The 20421-nt window shown below is 39.2% G+C and overlaps 2 protein-coding genes across 5 annotated transcripts in view; one reads left to right on the forward strand and one right to left on the reverse strand.

Annotated features, from left to right (window-relative positions):
* cenpp (centromere protein P) overlaps window positions 1-231 on the reverse strand; it is a 139662-nt gene extending 139431 nt beyond the window's left edge. Inside the window, exon 1 of the mRNA XM_031901101.1 lies at window positions 5-231. The gene's annotated coding sequence lies outside the window, so the exon portion shown is untranslated. The remainder of the gene's footprint in view (window positions 1-4) is intronic.
* Window positions 106-18437, forward strand: nol8 (nucleolar protein 8). Of its 4 annotated transcripts, none has more exon segments than NM_001374751.1 (18): window positions 529-620; window positions 1763-1933; window positions 3266-3328; window positions 4818-4896; window positions 5601-5748; window positions 6518-6586; window positions 9275-11200; window positions 11602-11715; window positions 11809-11937; window positions 13053-13146; window positions 13405-13552; window positions 13790-13876; window positions 14087-14370; window positions 15151-15277; window positions 15411-15481; window positions 15896-15978; window positions 18048-18101; window positions 18103-18151. In NM_001374751.1, coding segments are annotated over 16 exon segments (3609 nt in total). In that variant the 5' UTR covers window positions 529-620; window positions 1763-1800; the 3' UTR covers window positions 18103-18151.
* Window positions 18438-20421: the final 1984 nt, after the last annotated feature.

Below are 20421 nucleotides of genomic sequence, written 5' to 3' on the forward strand. Positions count from 1 at the left end.
TCACCTTTCCCGCTTTTTTCTCAGTGCGCAGCTGTCACTGAACTTTCCCGAGTTTTACTTCAAAGGTCTTCACCTTTCCTGCGGCCGCATCCAAATAGTCGCACACTTAGGGGGGGCGCTACTTTCTAATGGCAGCCCAGCAAAATGGGAATCTACTAGTGTCAATCACCACACCAGCACGAAAGTTATTTCCCGTTTGTAATCTGTAAGGAAACCAGTCAACGCTGCGTCCTCTCCGCGCCGAAATTCGTAATTCCTATTAACGCAGTTATTGGTCTGACCCTTGCCTTTAGCGCCACCTAATGGCATTGGTTCATATTTTGCTACCAGCCGGTGCTTCAATTTTTCAGATCCGTGATTGTTAAAACAATTTTATCTTACATTCCCTGATTGCTGTTCTTCCGGAACAGACATATGTGCTCGAACTTATATATGGAGCAAATGACTATATACCGCCGGCGCCTAGGGCAAAACTAGGGTCCCTATCTTATGTGTTTCTGGAAGCGGAACTTTAACTCCTCAGTCGTGTTTGTGGTCGGGTCCTATTAGCGAGACGCAGCTTCCAGTTAGTGTTCCGGAAGCCTGTAAGACCATGTGTTAGACGGAATGTTTATGTGCAGGTTAGTGGAGTTCGGGGAAAACGTGTTCTGGTGCTGTGTGTAGGGGGGCGACGGCAGTTGTAGTTCAGCATCGATAGAGCGACCTGTAAAGATAGCTGTCATTAAAAAAAGAACTTGCCGAGTAGGTGCCAGTGTTAGTCTCCAACATTCATCTTTTAAGAAGGTTCTCATTAAAGCTGCATTTGGCATGTTGTGCTAAATTCTCTGCAGCAATGAATCAGCTTCATTTCGTGACATGCTGTTGTTACTGGGAATACTTCTGATATCAATAGTTCCCCTATGGGATCTTTTCTCTGGGATGCTTGGGATCTATTTTGTGAAATGCTTGGGATCTATTTTGTGAAATGCTTGGGATCTGGGGTTTCCAATCTTCTGTGATTTGGAAACCCATTGCTTATAATTATTGAACACTAAAAAGTAGAATATGGGTTTGAGCAATTTAGTTCCCTTTAACCACAAGGTACTGTCACATTACTGCAGAGAAAATTGGTCAAAAAATATGATTGTTTGGGAAATGACTCCTGGATTTTTAAAGAGGTAGTTCACCTTTAAATTAACTTTTAGTACTATGCCGACAGGGATGTTCTTAGAAGATTTCCAATTTGTCTTCATTTTATCATGTGTGTTTTTTTTTTTAATTATTAATCTTTTTGTTCAGCAGCTCTCCAGTTTGGAATTTTAGCAATTATCCAGTGGCTAGCGTTCAAATTATCCTAGCACCCAGACAGGCTAATAAATAAAGCTGGGCTTTGTCTGCCCCTTCCAAAGAATCTGTGTGCCCCTTTTTCTTTGGGCTGCTGTTAGAGATACTGGCACTATCCTGTGTAATGTAATTGGGAATATGTTAGTGTTACTAAGAAAGTGGGTGCACTAACTTCTTCTTGTGTGCTAGTAATTCAGTAGAACCTAGAGGGTTTTGCTGGTGTCTGGCTGTCTTAGTTCAGTCCCTTCTATTCGTGAATAACAACACCAGCAACTGCAGTGATATTTAATTCAGCAGCTGAATGACAGGGGGCAGGGTGGCTGTACAGAAGCTTCATCTGTAACCCCATAGCCCAGACATGAAGGATAAATGGAACTATATAAAAGATCATCCCTGGCCTTAATCTGTTTGTAATAACTATATTTATTATTTTGTGTAGAAATACTTGACCCTGCATATATATACAAGTCCTGAATCATGGAAGCATCATTAAAACGACTCTATGTTGGAGGAATTGGGCCCTCTGTTACCGATTCTGAACTCACAGATAGATTTGGAAAATTTGGGAAAGTGAATGATGTGGAAATCATTACCAGGAAAGATGAAAAGGGTAAGACACTAGTTTGTTACAGCATACAATCTTTGTATATATCATGCTCTTAATTAGTCTGCTATCATCCCATACTGCTCAAATACACAGTGACTCCTGGAAACTTTAAAGCCTTTTTTTCTTAGTAATCTGGAGTTTTCTTAAGGTGGCCATAAACAGGCCAATTCTAGCTGGCGATATCGGTCCGATATGGCCACCTTTATAGTGTCAGATCATGACACTATGGTGCCAGTGCAGCTGTCAAAACGCTGTGTTGGGGATTGGGAATGCTGTCCTATTTGTTCAGTTGTGGGATGAAGGGCTCCTCAGAGGTTTCTGATTTGACAGGGGCCTCCTGCATAGCGAATGGTCCCGGAACTGCCAGATCTGCAGAAAACCCTTAGAATACTGCAGGAGCTAGCTAGCAGAGAAAAAAACATATTTTCTAGGATGGACTACCTGGTACCTGGAATCGTTTTTTATTGTAAATATACAGTAAATATAGTAAAATGGAGCAAGTTTTTTGTATGATGATCCATTTATTAAAATTCAGTCTTTATGTAGGATATTTCGAATATTTTTATTAATTTTTTATTATATTCACAATGTACAATTGACATTTAGGGACCCAAATGTATGGACCCACAGTCAAATTTAGGGCAAACGGAATCAGTCACAACAGAAAACAAAAATTACAGCCAGTGGCAAGGGATTTCTTGGCTTTTTACATCGCCACATGAAAAGCACTGACTAATACAGAAACATATTACCACTTGACAGCATTTCATTGGTACCTATGGTTGCCAACTTTTGTGGAAAAAGAAATCCTGTACCTCGCCCTTCTATGCTATTAATGACACAAGTGTCAAATACAGGCATTCTATAAATTTGCAGGCAACTTTTGAAAATACTAGTCCTCCTATATGTCTTCTCTTAATTGCCTTTCAGAATGTTGGCATCAGGCATCATTTTTACTTGGGAGCAGCTGCTGGTTACCACACTACTGATGGCAAACCCATCATCTTCTGTAGCAATAGTAGCTGTAGCTGCTAGATCTGCAGAAAACCCTTAGAATACTGCAGGAGCTATGTAGCAGAGAGAAAACTGGTACCTGCAATCGTTTATTTTTTCTTACACGCCCTTAGTTACCCTTTAGTTAAATTTGGTAACTAAAGTTTAGTAACAATTTGCTATAAATTATAGTATAAAAAATAACCGAAGAACCACCCCTTTATGCTGCTGGCTTGTATTGCTTTCTTTATGTTATGATGCCTTCTGCTTTAAAATTTACTTTATATGTATTTCTGCTTTGTTATTAAATCAAAACTGATTGTTGTGTATCTTCATTTTCAGGAAATCCTGTGAAGGCTTTTGCATACCTTAACATCAGCATTTCAGAGTCAGACCTTAAAAAATGTACGTGCACAACATGTTCCTTTTCCTCATTGGGTTAAATCAGAAATGCCACGCTGACTTGCCTTCATGAGTTGGCTGGTACAATGCTGAGAATCCTGCAAGTTATAGCAGCAGCTTTTGTAACGGTTTTAGACTAAAACCTCTCTGAATAAGACACAGTTCAACTAGGATATGTATGAATAAATTTACGATTTATTACTATTACGATTTATTGATTTAACCCTTCTGAGTGCACTTATCTCAGTAAACCATAATCTTACTATAAGCAAAAGTTTAAACAATTATGTTTTTTTGTTTTTTTTACTTTGTCATTCCCAAAAATATACTATATATGCACATGTTTTTCACACCACTAATGCCCTGTCCATTCCCTCATATTATCCAGCGATTACTTTTGTAATCCACCCGTGTCTTACTAAATATAATTGTCATTAAAAGCAGTATTTCTTAAACCTTTATTCTTCTTTGCACTTAACTTCCTATTCAGACTCTTGAAACCTTGTAGCAGAAGTCAGTTTTCAATGTCTGTTAACCGGCTGGATTCTTTTGCATTGTTTCAGGAGTCAGGCTCCTCAGCACAAAGAATGTAAATATAAAGATAGTTTTCCATAATTAATTTACATATATCTGTATTTAAAGCTAATTTAAATTACATGTTTATGTAAAAATACATTTAAGTCTCCTTTGAGTGCTGTCTGGTTGTCACAATCTGTGGCTGACAATAAATGGGTTTAGCACCCTTTAACAAAATGTATCTCCTAGCTGTATCTTATTACAAGGGCAACAGAGGTCCCCGCAATCAGAAAGCACACTGAATAGTGTTTTACTGTTGTTTTCATTCTGTAGAACTGCAAATTGTAAAAAAGCATATTTGTCCTTGTAAGGTGAACTACTGCTTTGTGCTTCCCTTAGGCATGTCCTTCACCCGTAGATATTTTTTTTTCTCTAATATGACTTTCAGCAATTAAATGTGCTCATATCACGGTTCATGTTTTGACAGCCACTGTTTCTTTCAGGGAGATAATCCATTCCCACCTTTATGTTGATTGCCCACGGAGCAAGTTAGTCCCCCGCAATTTATGTCTGTTACCACAGACGACTAACAGCTCTGAAATGCCTTTCTACCAGCAACAATAGGAGTGGTTGAAAGGCCTACACATCACATCAAGTAGCCTACACATCACATCAAGTTTCCTCCTGCAGGCAACTTGGAGGGCAACTAACTCGCTCCGCGGGCCATCAGCTTTAGTAACTGAATTCATCTGCATTTAAAACACAATAGCCAGTACTGTCATGTGGGCATTGCAGGCATGAGCTAACTGCAATAGGCAGTGCAATAAATGTTAAGCAGGGGGTGCCTTTTTTAAAGCAGATACGACCCACAACGTGGCATATACCTAATTCTGTGGAGCATATTTTCTTTGTTATATTTTTTGTTTGCAGAATTTTTTCTATTCTTTTTTTTTTTTTTTTTTTCTTTCTTCTGTAGGTATGTCAGCCTTAAACAAAACTAAATGGAAAGGAGGTGTGCTGCAGATAGAACTAGCAAAGGAAAGTTTCTTAAACAGGTAGATACAAATACAAGTCTTCTTAAAGGACAAAGAAAGTGCTAATGTAAATTTTGGTCCATGTAAAGGCATTCCTTAATCCTCTCTAATGGAGCTCTTAATTCGCTATATGTTTAGTTAGTTTGCATGTACCAAATGAGCAATTATCAAAAAATAATTCCTGCAGTGCAATGCTGCCTAGAGAAGACCAAGACTGTGTGCGCACAAAATCTTTTTTGGGAGAGGGCTTGGGTCTACAGTGAGCAGTACTCTCGCATACATCAGCCCTGCTGTGACCACCCTCTGTAGAACGTCAACCAATAGCAAACATTTAAAGCGGTTGCTATGGTGACACATGGTAAATACTAGCACACAGACACTGATCTGCATTAAAAAAAACATTTATTCTGCTTTAGCGCTGATCATGTCCATGTACCTGCCATTTGCCCATGTTATATCTAGACTAATCGGACCGACCGACCTCAATAATGATGACATAGGAAAGGAAAAGATGGCAGCTGGGAAAGTTCAGCAGACGAGCACTGAAAGATAAAAGCAATTCAGCAAGGGGGTCCTTCTTATATAGTGCAATCACGAGATGATAGATTTCCTTGTCCTTTACTATCTCCTGCATAGGCCCCTCTAAGTGTGCCTGTGCCTCTTTGTTTTTCTGGATATGTAGGATACAGCTGCCCTGCTAACATAAAAATTGTTAATTTGTGCAGACTTGCACAGGAGAGACAAGAGGCTAAGAATCAATCAATACTAAAAGCAGAGCCGAAAGAAGAGCTGGTACAATCTCTTCAACAAGCTGGAGTCAAAGACTTTCAGATGAAAGCTGCTGTACCAGGTACAGAAGTGCCAAATCATAAGGCAAGTAACTATTCATTTAATTTCTTTGTGGAAAAGCATTATATAAGTTACATATAAATTCCAAGCATGACTAAAAGGAAAACAGGACTAGAGCAGGAAGCAGGTACTGGGTGCACCAGAGTAGATATTATCAGGAAAATAGAGAAAAACTTTTATGATGGGCACTCTAGATTCTTCCCACAGTTCTTCCCAGTGGCAGATAGGAGTGATAGGTTAAAACATCTCAAGGGATATTTCGGTAATTCAATAATGACAAATAAAGTGATCCCAAAAACTAATGAAAAAATGCAGTCCAACATTGGCATATATATTTAATTTTTATGTATGTATATTTGTCTTTTTTAACAATTTGCACAAGTGCTCAAAGTTTCACTGAAACTGCCCTTTCTTCTGCAGATGTTGTTGCCATACACAGGCTGAAACAGGCTGATGACTTGGTCCTTCTAGACTTAAGTTGGCAGTTTATTGGCCTGGCTATAGTGCCTTCCTGACAACCTGCCTGATCAGTATCAGTCAGCAGATCTTCACTGACTTTGATTAGGATGCAAGCACTGGCTTTTGGGCTAGTACAATTCAGTCCAGCATTTGTAAAGTTTTTCTGTTTGCTCAGTTCCACATCCTGCATCAGACCTGCAGGATTATATATATATATATATATATATATATATATATGAGGCCTGAGTAGGCTAGTTTTCTTCCCAGATAAAGGATTTAGGGAATCAGAGACATTCTGATTACATTCACAATTTTTACTTTTCTTTTTTTATAGAATTGGGTGGTCAGCAAATACGGCAGAGTTCTTCCTATACTCCATCTAAAAGGCAGTAATAAGAGCAAAATATCCTTTTTGGCTTCATTCTGATATTTTATGCCAGTTTATTTTTGTAAATTCAACTCTAATTGAATTAGAAAAAAGATGATTTAGGGCAATGGTACACAAGGAGACTTGATAACTACTAAGATGTCATTACAAAGGGTCTCTTACTGACAGCAATGGTAAGTACTAAATAAAAAAGCATCTCATTAAAGGAGTATGTAGTGATGGCTATTCTGAAACAATTTGCCATTGGCCTTCATTTTTTATTATTTGTGGTTTTTGAATTATTTAGCTTTATATTCAGCAGCTTTCCAGTTTGGAATTTTAGCATCTACAGTGCTGCTTGAAAGTTTGTTTTTGAAAAATGGTTTTATTTGTTTATGTATTTATTGAAAAAAAAAAATGATCCAATAACATATTCATGTGGCAAAAGTGAATCTCGTTCTCAGTATTTGGTGTGCCCCCTTGTGCAGCAATATCCGCAACTAAATGTTTGCGGTAACTATTGACCAGTCCTGCACATCAACTCAGGGGAATTTTAGCCCATTCCTCCATACAGAATAGCTTCAGCTCTTGGATGTTGGTGGGTTTCCTCACATGACCCGCTCGCTTTATGTCTTTCCACAACATTTCAGTTGGATTAAGGTCAGGACTTGACTTGCCCATTCCAGAACATTCACTTTATTCTTCTTTAACCATTAAATGGTAGAACAACTTGGGTGTTTAGGATTGTTCTCTCTGCATGACCCACTGTCTCTGGAGATTCAGTTTACGGACAGACAAAATTCTCTGGTATAGTTCAGAATACATTGTTCTGATCAATATAGGCAAGCTTTGCAGGCCCAGATGCAGCAAAGTAGGCCCAAATCAGGACACTCCCACCGCCATGTTTCACAGATAGGATAAGGTTCTTATGTTGGAATGCAGTGTTTCTTCTTTCTTCAAATGTAACGCTCCTCATTTAAATCGAAAAGTTATTTTTTGGCTTCACCTATTCCAGTATCCTCCTGGTTTGTCCACATATATCACAAACTGTAGATGGTCAGCAATATTTTGGTGGGAGAGCAGTGTCTTTCTCCTTGCTTACCCTACCATACACACCATTGCTGTTCAGTGTTCTCCTGATGGTGGACTAATGAGCAACAACATTCGGCAATGTGAGACAGGCCTTCAGTTGCTTAGGAGTTACCCTGGGTTCCTTTGTAACCTCTCCAACTATTCGATGCCTTGCAGTTGGAGTTATCTTTGATGATTGACCACTTCTCTGGGTAGGGTAACAACGGTTAGAATTTCCTCCATTTGTACACAGTATGTCTCACTGTTGATTGGTGAAATCCAAACTCTTTAGAGATAGTCTTGGAACCTTTTCCAGCTTTATGGGCATCAGCAAATCTTTCTGAGGTCCTCAGACACCGCCTTTGTTCGAGCCATGATACACGTCCACAAATGTGTTGTATGTGTGATCAGGCTTTGCTGGATCCCCATTCTTTAAATAAAACAGGGTCTCTCACTCACACACCTAATTATCATCCCATTGACTGAAAACACCAGGCTCAGATTTCAACTTCAAATTATATGATAATCCTAAGGATTCACTTACTTTGGCCACACGCAGATATGTTTTTTTTCAATAAATACATCGCCAAATATAATAATTTTTGGTTTTATTTGTTTAACTAGGTTTTATGTATTTACTTTTAGGACTTGTTGAAAATCAAATGATGTTTTAAGTCACATTCATATAAAAATATAAAAAGGTTCACAAACATTCAACAACCACTGTATATGGTTGCTAGGGTCTAAATAACCCTTGCTACGCAGAAGTGGTTTGAATGAGAAAATGAAATATGAATTTGATTGGGTCTGAATAGAATAATAAGTACTAAAAAGTGAAATGAAAAATTTCATTCAAATGAAATTGTAGCCTCAAAAAGCAATAGGTTTATGGCTGCTGGGGTCAGGGACCATTATTTGAAAGTTGGAAAGAGTCAGAAGAAAACGAAGACCATTTGAAACGAACTGGTCATTCTATAACATACTAAACGTTAACCTGATATCTTTAGACCAGCTTTTGCAATGTTACTAAAATATATGGGACCTGTTATCCGGAATGCTTGGAGCCAGAGGTTTTCTGGATAAAGGGTCTTTCTGTAATTTGGATCACCATACTTTGTCTGCTAACAATCATTTAAACATTAAATAAACCCAATAGGATTGTTTAGCCACCAATATGGATTCATGCATTAAGGTATTGCTTTTTTTTAACTTACCTTTTACTCCAGGCTGGTGCTTCTGTGAGAAGAAACAGCACCAGCCCAGGGTACCTGTGAGCGAGTGTCTCCTCTTCCTTCTTCTGTTTCTGCCCTGCTTGCGCACGCGCAGTCGAGTGGAAAGCCAAACTTTAGCAAGAAAGGCAGCATTTTCAACCTACTGCACTTGCGCTGGCCAGGATTCAGAGGAAAGAAGGAAGAGGAGACACTCACTCACAGGTACCCTGGGCTGGTGCGGTTTTCTCCTAACAGGAGCCCCTGCCCGGGGTAAAAGGTAGGAGATTAAAGTCAGTGGGGGGTGCCTAACTTTCCTTCTCCTTTAATAATATTAAATGGCCTTTCCATAATTCAGAGCTTTCTTGATAATGGGTTTCCTGATTAGGGATCCCATACCTGTGTCTTAATTTAAATACATTTTATTTCCTTTACCTAAGTGTACATTATAAAATATGATCCTTCAAAATATTGCCACAATATTAAGAAGCTAGAGGACACCACCATTGATATTACACCCATTTCCCAACTTACATGGCAACTGGAAGGTGGGAATGATGAAATAAGCAAGAAACGCAGGGGAGAATTCCCACCTACTAAAAGCCCATCAAGTAAAAAACCCAAAATTCAGACATCATCAGGCACAAAGGAACTTAATGAACAAACTAAAGGCAACATACCCAAGAAGAGCATACTGTCTATAAAAGCAGAGCCCCCAGGTGAAAAACACAATGTTGAGGGTACAGGGATCAGGAGAGAGATCAATGGACGTGTAGTTAACAGGAGTAAATGGTGGGATGAGAGTGATTCTGAAGAAGAGATGAGAGCAATATTAGAGAGAGAAAAGAATAAACTGAAAACAGGCCCCACTATTCCTACTGACTCCAATCTAGAGATTGTTGATAACAATTTTAAAATGAGCTATAATACTCACTGGGGTCGCAGAGAGGAATCCACTTTCAAAGAGAATCAGCCCAACTGTAGCAGCAAAGCTGAGGACCATGATGAATATGATTCAGCAGATACTGATGAGATCATTTCAGTTGCTAAAACTGTCAAAAAGGTAAAAGTTGGTTCAGAGGTCAAGGAGAACAGTCTTAGTGATGAAAAGCAGTTTTCTCTCACACAAAAGCAAAAAAGTAATCATGGATCAGGAATTAAAAAATCACAAAAAGAAAAAGATAGTGAATCAGATTCAGAGAGCCAGAATGATGATTTGTGGTTAGAGAACAGCGACTCCTACTCAGATGAGGAATATGATTCCCTAATGCAAAACTGCCAGCGGCTGTCTCTCACACTAGAGGATTTGGCACAGCTAGCAAATTCAGCTAAAGAGACATCTGAAGATGAAACTGTAGAAGAGGAGGCAGGAAGCAGTTCAGCTAGTCAACAAGAAGTAAAGACAAGTACAGCTACACCGAGGAATAAGAAGAGTGGGACAACTCCAGATGATATTGTGGCCTCCCTATTGGAAGATGATGATGGCAGCTCTGATGAGCAACTCAAACGACAGAGAAAGAAGGAACCTCCAGTCAGTCTTCCATCATTTAAGGGGGTAGGACTACTGCTAGGTACAGCATCTGAACAGGAGCTTGATGCATTGAATTCAAAATCGAACTCTTTAGGTAGCGAGTCAGATTCAGAGAACCAGGATTTGGCGCAGCTAGCAAGCACAGCTAAAGAGACTTCTGAAGATGAAACTGTAGAAAAGGAGGCAGGAAGCAGTACAACTAATCAACATGAATACGTAAAGACACCTACAGCTACACAGAGGAAGAAAAAGACTGGGACAACTCCAGATGAAATTGTGGCCTCCCTATTGGAAGATGACGATGACAAAAACTGTGATGAGCAACGAAAACGAAAGAAAGGATCTCCAGTCAAACTTCCAGCATTTAAGGGGTTAGGATCCCTGCTTGGTACAGCATGTAAACAGCAACTTGATGCTTCACTGAATTCAAAATCTAACTTTTTACCATCCACTTCTTCTGCTATAGATGTAAAGAGCAGCACTAGCGATACAGAGCAAAAAAAAGCAGCTGTGGAGGAATCTGTTCTGGATCTTAATTACCCAACCCAGAAATTGTCAAAATCTCAAAAGAATAATAAAGTTGAATTGAGGCAGAGTTGCAGCAGCAGTAGTGATAGTAGCAGCGATGAAAGTGCCACCTCTAGCCCATCCCCTGTAATCCCAGCAAGTGGCCACACTATGGCACAGAAAAACAAATCAAGTGAGCAGGTAAACCCCAGTGCCCAAAATTCTGTGGCTCTCAAACTGCAGGACAATGAGAAGAGGCTGGCAGCAATGGAGGAGAGGAGGAAAGAGAGGGAGCAACAGAAGCAAGCGATTAAGGGAGCCCTATTGAAACTGGTGAGTGCAAACTATGGAAAAGCGAGTCATTGTGTACTGCCAGTTTATGAAATATTTTATTGCATTCAAATTAACATTCATATTTTGTTCTGCTTACATAATGCAAAAAGGGCTACTATCAAAAGTAATGGAGTCCAATAATGCTTAGTTGTAGTTACCAGTTTACTGCCAACCTAAGAGTGGTGGTCACTTTAACCTAAGTAGACCCAACTTAAAAAATGGCCAAATAAATTCACTGTCTGGCTATACCCCACCCCATTTTGCCCCCTTTATTGTCTCCTAGCGATATTTAATGCTTTGTAGCCTGACCAAAGGTTCCAAAAGAGTTGTGGGCAGTAGGCTGTGAACACTGAGGCTTTCTTACTGAACTGAAATGCATTTTGCTTAATTTTGTTCTTTAGGATTCCCAACCCTCATTGAAGGGCAAACATATTGTGTTTGATTCAGAGGCTGAAAGTGAAGAGGATGATAGTGTGGCCCTGTCCACTGACGCTATGAGTAAACCCACTGAAAAAGTAAGTCTCTGTAATTTATGAGTGAAGAACAGATCATTTAATTAACTACCTGCCAGTTGATGTAATTTGGATATATTGTACTGTCTGTGTAAGGAACAAAGTAAAACGGCAAAGCTGTTTGAAAGCAGCGACGATGAGTCTGATGAAGGTGATGATAAAGGAAGTGACGATGCAGCTCGATTTCAGATCAAATCTCAGTATGAAGGACGATCGGGAGAAAAGGTTAGTATGGTCTAATTTGGTGCATTTTTATAATGGATTGTAAATATTTATTGTTTTGTATTTCAGTGCAAACACAGGACGATTGCTCTGTGTTCCAAGTCAGTCAGTGTTTCAGGCAACATTTTTAAGTCCACCTCTGGTTTCTGATTTATAAATAGAGAGATTGGGTACTACAGAAAAATGTTATGGTTTACTGGCCATTACTCTTGAAGTTACCAGGAGCAGCTTTTTGCCACCCCTGGTAACTTATGGGCTGCTGCTGCCTGAGGCGAGTTTTTCAACCAGCACCCCTGTTAGAGAGTGGCTGCTGACTTAGTCTCTTGCATATTGGCTTATGTATAAGGTCAAAATGTTGGCATCCTCAACTAATATATGAGCGAGGACTGATTGGCTTACTAGTGGTCAAACAACTGTATCAGCCCGCAACCTGTGTATGACCAGCTTTGCTCGGTGTAAAACTAAGATAAAATGCCTGCAAGATTCTCCAATCTTGCAGTATTAACACTGAAGAATTTGAAAGGGGTACAATGATTTAAATTAGAGAGTTACTTTCTATATGGGTACAACTATTGTTTTCTTGCAGGATATGGGCTTAAAGGGATACTGCCATGATTTTTATGGTGTACTTTTTATTTCTAAATTACACTGTTTACATAGCAAATAATTCACTCTGTGATTTAAAATGTTATTCTAAACTAATTGTAAAAAAATCTGTTTGCATTTTTGAAAAACAGATTTCAATGCAGGATTTTGCTGGAGAAGCTTGATTAACTGATGCATAACAGTAGAGGAAGCAGACCCCTGCGGGGGTGGCAGGGGGTGGGGCCCGGGCCGCAGGATTTTTTCTCTTTAGCCGCTCTCCTTGCCAAAGTTATGCATGCTTGCTGCTTAATATTTCTAGTACTTGTGCGCCGGGCCCCCCTGCAAGAAAATCCTTAGAAGGACCTGGCTCGGTTCTCAGGACACCATTGAATGAAAGCAACTGCTTGTCTTGTTAAGTTTAGTTCATACCACTATTCTGTATATCTGTTCAGAGAATGGAATCTATCTCTCCTGACCATAAGAAGAGTTTGTCTCTACAGTGGTTAATATGTCCTCCCCTTGTGGTTTCACAGCTGATGCAGCTACAGTCACGCTTTGGAACAGACGACCGATTTAAAATGGATTCTCGCTTCTTGGATAGCAACAGTGAGGATGAGGAGGAAGAAGGTAATCTCAATTGTATTAGAAATTAATATCATAGTTTGGGGGAATGTACCGTATGCATAAATCTACCTCCAATAATGAAGGTTCCCCACAAGGCACTGTCTTTAAGGTGAGGGTAAAACAAAGAATAAAAGAAGGGCTGCTTGTCCGTTTTGTTCATGTTGGTATCCTGTATTGTCAAGAATTACTTTATGCATAATTACATATGTTCCATGGATGTTATCTATGAGTAAAAAATGGAAAAACAATTGTAATTTGCAGAAAATTCACAGAAGGCTCAAGCAGACAAGGGAGGCGATGAACTCTCAGCAGAGAAGAAGAAAAACCTGGCTATTCTGCAAAGTCTGTTAAACATCAATGTAGAGAATCCCCCAGTGAGCAAACAGGCATCAAAGGCCAAGAAGTTCAAGTATGTCTGTTAGCCCAAGTCTTCCAGGGACAGTCACATGCATTGAAATAAGTAGTTAAATATCAATTTACAGCACATTGTGCTTGTTTACAGTTATACGCAAGTATGCCCTGTCTGGTCATCCTGAATGCTAAATCAGCAAAACAAATGTTGCCCTCACTTACACACAAACCTTTCAAGCATAGATATGACATTTATTCATCTTTCCCCTATAATTTTTTGTGTGATCTTTTTCAGAGATCTGAATGCTTTGCAGTATGACCCCACAAAGGAAGACCATGTAGCATTTGAAGCAAAATCTGAAGAGGAAGAAAAAAAAGAAAGGTAAAAAAATATAATTACAGCTTTAGACCTCAAAAGTGTTGTTAGACACCAGAGGTACGACTCTGACCCCAACATGGCTGTTTAGGAGCACCTTCTGGCAAATAAAAACTTGTTCCATAGAAGCATGCAGCTATTTATTTTCTTTATAGCTGATAATAAAGTAAACTGTTTTTTATATCTCTGCTGTAAAAACTGTATTTTTTCGCACAGCAAATCTCAAAGAAAGAAAAAGCGTCTGGAAGCAGAGAAACTTCCTGAGGTCTCGGCAGAAACCTACCATGAGGTGGCGATTGATTTTAAAGAAGTATTTGGAGCATCCAAGCCTGACCCAGCTTCTGGAACCACGTGGGATCAAGAGGAGGAGATGGAAGGACCAGAAAAGGAAAGCTCTGCCAAACCACAACATTTCAGTTTCCTGTCTGAGGACAAAGAGGAGCCTAGTGGATTCACATTCTCCTTTTTTGATGCTGCAAATGAGAGTGCCATAAAAGAGGGTAAGAGGCATTTTTGCTGGACTTTGGTGCAAGCAGTAAAAGTGAAGTATTCATTGAAATGGTTATATAATATACATCATTTCTATCATTTCTGTAAAGTTTTGAAACATTTAACCTTTATCTTTTTTATCTGTTTATATGGTGCCAGCAAACTACACATCGCTTTAATTTATATTATAACAAACAGGATTTTTACAATAATTTAACAAGCTAGGGTTTGCAGGGTAAATAGGATAAGAGTGCAAAAGCTTGCAAAAGCTTACAATCTAAATGACCTACCCATTCATACAGATTATGCCAGTTGCTGCTGAGATAGCATTTTATTGTGTCATTTTAATGATAACATTTTGTAGGGAATTCATTTCTTTTACCAGGTTTCCAGGTGAGGCAAAGTGAACAACCCCTTTAAAAAAAAAAACACAAAGTTTTAGTATGACAGACATTAATATTCTGAGACAATTTGTTACATTTTTTATAGTTTTTCAGTTTTATATAATTTTTTGTTTAGTAGCTCTCCAGTTTGGAATTTTAGCAGCTATCTGGTTGCTAGGGTCATGTTTACCTTAGCAAATGGAATGAGTGAATAAGACTGGAATGTGAATGAGACTAGAATATGAATAGAAGATAGACTAAATAGAAGTCGCATGCTTTTATTTGCACTTACTGCAAAAGGAAGGGAAGTTGGGCTATAAATCCATTGTTGGCGATGTATCTTCCTTGTTGAAGTTTTATTTAGGATTTTCTCTTGTTTAATAAAATAAACCGCATATTTTTCTGTAGAAACCTATAAGATTGAAACCATCAAACCAGCCAAAGTAGCTTGGCAGGAGGATCCCAGATTCCAGGATAGTAGTTCTGAGGGGGAGGATGATGATGAACCAACCACTGAGAAGGAATCCAAAATAAGGTTTGTGCTATTTATCATACAATGATGTGCATGCATTCAGCGTATTCCATTTTGTATATAACATCTGTGTACTATACTCAGATTAACTTTGTATTCATGTTGTTTTTTTTTTTTTTTTTTAAATCCCCACCAGCTCGGAGACAAAGACACTGAAAAGCACCGTACGTTTCTTCTTTTTTGTGAAAGATGATAAGAGATTAAAGGGTAAGTTCATCATAGATTGTCCTGTGATATATTCCATCTTATTTTACATGTATTAGTAAGAATATGTTCTTTTGTCCAAACCTTCTGGGTTCATTTTTTTTTTTATTTTATATTTTTTTTTTTTTTAATTTTATATTTTTTTTTTATGTGTATTTTTTTTGCCATGTAATGAATCCCTGTTGAATTCCCAACAGCAAACTGACTGCTGAAATTAAAATTGGTGCATGGCTTAAAAGTGAGTGGTTTTTTAATGGCACCCCCACTAGGGACCAAGAATCCATGGATACATGAGGCACAGTTACAGATCTGTCAATATCTGAATGATATTGTATCTTGCATATCTCTCTGGAAATTCCAGCTAGCGAAGAGAGTTTGATGTTCTTTATATCTTTCTTTTCATTTCTCTACATTTAGAGGGTCCAAAGATGTTCTTTCAATCTTCAAATCTAGCAGAGATGGAAGAAGCCTGGGAACAGCGAAGAGACTTTCTATTGGAGGTGATGAATTCTGTTTGGGCCGCTTATCTAGTAAATATGCCACAATCAGTAGAAAGGGTCGGCGAGTTGTTCATACTCCGAATGCAGTTTGCCAACTGCAAAGCTGGCCCAAGTTAGGGTGCTATTTAGGGTGTCTATTTCATCTCCTAGCTTAATTAGAGTGAGATTGGCATAAAGTTTTTTCTGTAATTGGAATGATAAATGGCTTATACAACAATATGTTCATTAGTTTATAACCTTACTTAAATAGTATTTAAGTATGCTCCCTCCATAGAGGTAAGAGAGCCCCTAGCACCACCACAACTTTTAACTGAAGGAGGGAATTAATCTTTTCTTTGCAGCTTTTTCCCCTGGAAACAGCTGTTTGAGCCAGTGATCCCCATGCTGTTCTTCATGATTAATGCAGCCTCTTGATGACCACTGCAGGATTATTTATTTGTACACTGTCCTGTTAACTGATATTTTGGAGGCTTAAAGGAGAAGGAAAGGCTAAGTTGCTTTAATCGCTTACCTTTTACCCCAGGCTAGTGCCTCTGATAGGATAAAACCGCACAAGCCTGGGGTACCAGCAGCGAACACTTCCTCTTCCTTCTGTCGTCTAAATCCCTGGGCCAGAGCATGCGCAATAGAGTGAAAAGTAGTGCTGGGCGGTATGACCAAAAATTTATATCACGGTATTTTTCAAAATTATATCGGTATCACGGTATTTGACGGTATTTTTTTTCCCCATGCATGATTAGGTGACCACCCCAAACACCCGCCACCAGCACCCCCCCCCGCCACCCCAAACACCCCCCCATCCCACCCCCCCCAAACACAACCCCATCCCCTTCACATAAGTATAACCCACCCCCCCATCCCCTTCACATAAAATATAATTACTGGCCAGGCACCCCCCGACAGCTCACATTGGTATCCGACTCTGAATGCGTCCTAGCGATGGCGCTTTTGTAGAGTGTGCGCGCTGACGTCACGTGCGCGCTGACGTCACGTGCGCACCCGGAAGTATTCACGCACACCGGTATGGGGGTATGTAGAAAATTCATATCGGTTTCAAAAAAAAAACCGGTGATCGGTTTTTACCGGTATACCGCCCAGCACTAGTGAAAAGCTGACTGTTTTGTTAAAGTTCGGTTTTTCACTCTACTGCGCAGGAAGAAGTAAGTGGAGACCATGCTCGCAGCTACCCCAGGCTGGTGCGGTTTTCTCCTACCAGGGGCACCAGCCCGGGGTACAAGGTAAGCGATTAAAGTCACTTGGGGGTGCCTAACATTTTGGCACCCCCAAGTGACTTAGCCTTTCCTTCTCCTTTAAGTACAGATCCCAAACCAGTGGTTCGTGACCCACATGTTGCTCACTACCCCCTCTGATGTTGCTCCCAATGGCCTCAAAGTAGGTGTCCATTTTAAACCAATGGCTTGGGGGCAAGTACAGAGATGCAGTTTTACACCAAGCGGAGCCTCCCTCAGGCCAGCAGTCCACATGGGGCTTCCAAATAGCCAATTACCATCCTTATTTGGCATCACCAAATAACTTTTTTACATGCTTGTGTGGCTCACCACTTTTTTAAGAGTGATTCCAAATGCAGTGCTCAAATGAAGCCATGGAGAACAATAAATAGCCCTACCACCTTCTATCACTAGATGGCAGCAGTCAGGTCTGGGATTCATAATAGGCCCTGGCATTTCAAGACTCAATAAATAGTGACTGTCTATGACATCTTACAGCAGCTCCTCTGGCATTTGCCAGAATTCACAGATTGCCAGTCCAGCCCTAGCAGCAGTGTTGCAATAATAACCTCCATGTCGCTGTATGTTAACTTACTTGAGAATAATGGAAACTGCTGGACCATGTAACATATTCATACACAACATTGGGTGAGGTGGGTAATTTTGTATTCAAGAGCATTTCTTTTTGTGTAATTAGATCAGTTTGTTGGATATTTATGTTGCAAGATATTCATGGTGCAAGCTTTGTTTAGCCAGAGTTTACACTGTGAGCATGCCAGGAGTGTTGCCATTCTCCCTTGTCTAGATTTGTTTATCTCAAATCAATCTTTTTTTTTTCAGGAATGCAAGAAAAGACACAAAGATGCTAAGCGGAAAGTTAAAGCCAAGCATTAACCATAGGGCGCTGGATCCAAAAGGGCACATACTCCATGCCACTGTGGGCTGTAATACAAAATGTTGTTTTATTCTCCTTAACACATTTCTGCTATGTGTTTCTGCTAAGCAGCTTCACAAGGCAAATGCTTCCTATGGAAGTGACATTTAGTGCCCAAGGTATTTGAAGCTAATACTGTAAGCCTTATATACACGACCAACCTCAACAGAGTGCAAGAATATATCTCTCACATTACCATTTATGCAGTGTACAAATACCTCTCATTATTAAAGAAAAATGTAACATATCTAAGACAGTGTGATACTTTCATGTCATAAAGTTTGGAACACAGTAAAGTTTTGGGACCCTTTATTGTACACACACCTGCTTTAAACCCTTTAACTGGCAAACACATTCATGCTGGCAGAAAAAGGCCAAGCATGTACCCCGTACGTTCTGGGGCAGGTAGAAGTTTCTCTCTGCAGAGGCCTCCGGACTACATGGAAATGTGGAAATTTGCAACAATTTTGGGCAATTTTCAGAAAAGTCATAAAAGCCACTAACTTTAGGAAAGCTTTGCAGATTGGTACGTTGATGTAGAATGAGTTTTAACCCATGTTGGATTTATCTGAAAGTTTACTTTCCAAGAATATATGTTTTTCTGGGGGTCTCTGTACAGTTAGTGGTTCTTACGACACATAATACACAAGCAAAAGGGGTCTTGTTTGCCAGCGCTGAGTTGGCAGCCAAGAAAATTCATATGCACTAATTTTGAGTCCATACATATCACATACTTTGGTATATATGTGCATATTGGGCACTAAACTGTTGTCATTGTATGTAAAGAGATAAGATCCTATAGACTGCTTTGAAGCTATTTTTCAAAAATTACACAACTTTTTTAAAAAACGATAACTTTGGGAAAGCATTGCAACTTGGTAGTTTGGAGTAATATGTAGTAGACAGAGAGTTGTGCCTATTCTGGATTCACCAGAATCTGTTCTTTCCAAAAATATATAGTTTTCTAGGTTAAACCTACAGTTTGTGGAATTTTTTGCCTGGAAATCTAGAGTATGCAGCTTTCTGGAGCAGCTTTTTTGGTAGCATACTGGTGAGAGTTTTAGACCTATACAAGTGAGAAATCTCCGTTAAACTATTAATATTTGGTATTGGTGAATTAAGGATACATGGGCTTTTCCAAATCAGTTGTATTTTCATGCATAAAATAATTTTTCTGGTTTATGCATTTATATTGTGGAAAATTATTATTTTTTTTTTTAAGAAGTCTATATGTTGTCACAGAAGTGGAATTACACAAAATTTCGAACACATTTTCAAAGCTTAGATTGTCCTGAAAAGAAAACCCAATACAGGTATGGGACCCATTATCCAGAATGCTCGGGACCAAGGGTATTCCGGATAAGGGGTCTTTCTGTAATTTGGATCTCGATACCTTAAGTCTACTAAAAAATCTATAAAACATTAATTAAACCCAATAGGACTGATTTGCATCCAATAAGGATTAATTATATCTTAGTTGGAATCAATTACAAGGTTCTGTTTTATTTCTACATAGAAAAAGGAAATCAGTTTTAAAATTCTGAATTATTTGATTAAAATGGAGTCTATGGGAGACGGGCTTTCTTTAATTCGGAGCTTTCTGGATAACGGGTTTCCGGATAAGGGGTCCGATAGCTGTATATAGTTTTTCCTGGGTAAACTAAAAGTACCCCCAAAGAAAGGCCCCTAAAATGAAACAGCACAACATTTTCAAAAACTGTCTGGCAATAAAAGTACCGCAAGTGACCAAATTGGCTGGCAGTGAAAGGGTTAAATATAATCAAACCTTTCACTTGTTTACATTATGATTACAATTCCCCTGTCCCAAAAAGCACCTCTACCAATTATACAGTGTAAATTACCAAATTAGTGTTTGTCGGAACATTGAGGTGATCAGGAAACATAACTACTTGGAAATTGTCTGGAGATCCATGTTTCTCTAATATTAAATGAACCAGTTGTGATATCAGATATAATAGTTAATAGTTGGAACAGTCCATTGTAGTAGGCAACCCTGCCTGTACAGGTGAGATGTCTTACTTGTATTGGTCTGAAACTCCCAGCAGTATGCTACCAAATGTGTATTTGTATATAGTGTGTCACTGCTTGAGTGCTCGGTGCAGCTGCCCTAAATGTGTTCCTTTCTGCCCTGCCCTCACCCTCCCTTCAAATTGATCTTGATTGGAAGATTGAAGGATGGCACCCAGTGGGTGTGGGTGGGTGTTCTTGGCTCATATTGCATGAAATGTCCAAAATGTCTCAGTAATTTCTACATAAAAG

This window comes from Xenopus tropicalis, chromosome 4 (assembly GCF_000004195.4).
Source record: "Xenopus tropicalis strain Nigerian chromosome 4, UCB_Xtro_10.0, whole genome shotgun sequence".
NCBI lineage: Eukaryota > Metazoa > Chordata > Amphibia > Anura > Pipidae > Xenopus > Xenopus tropicalis.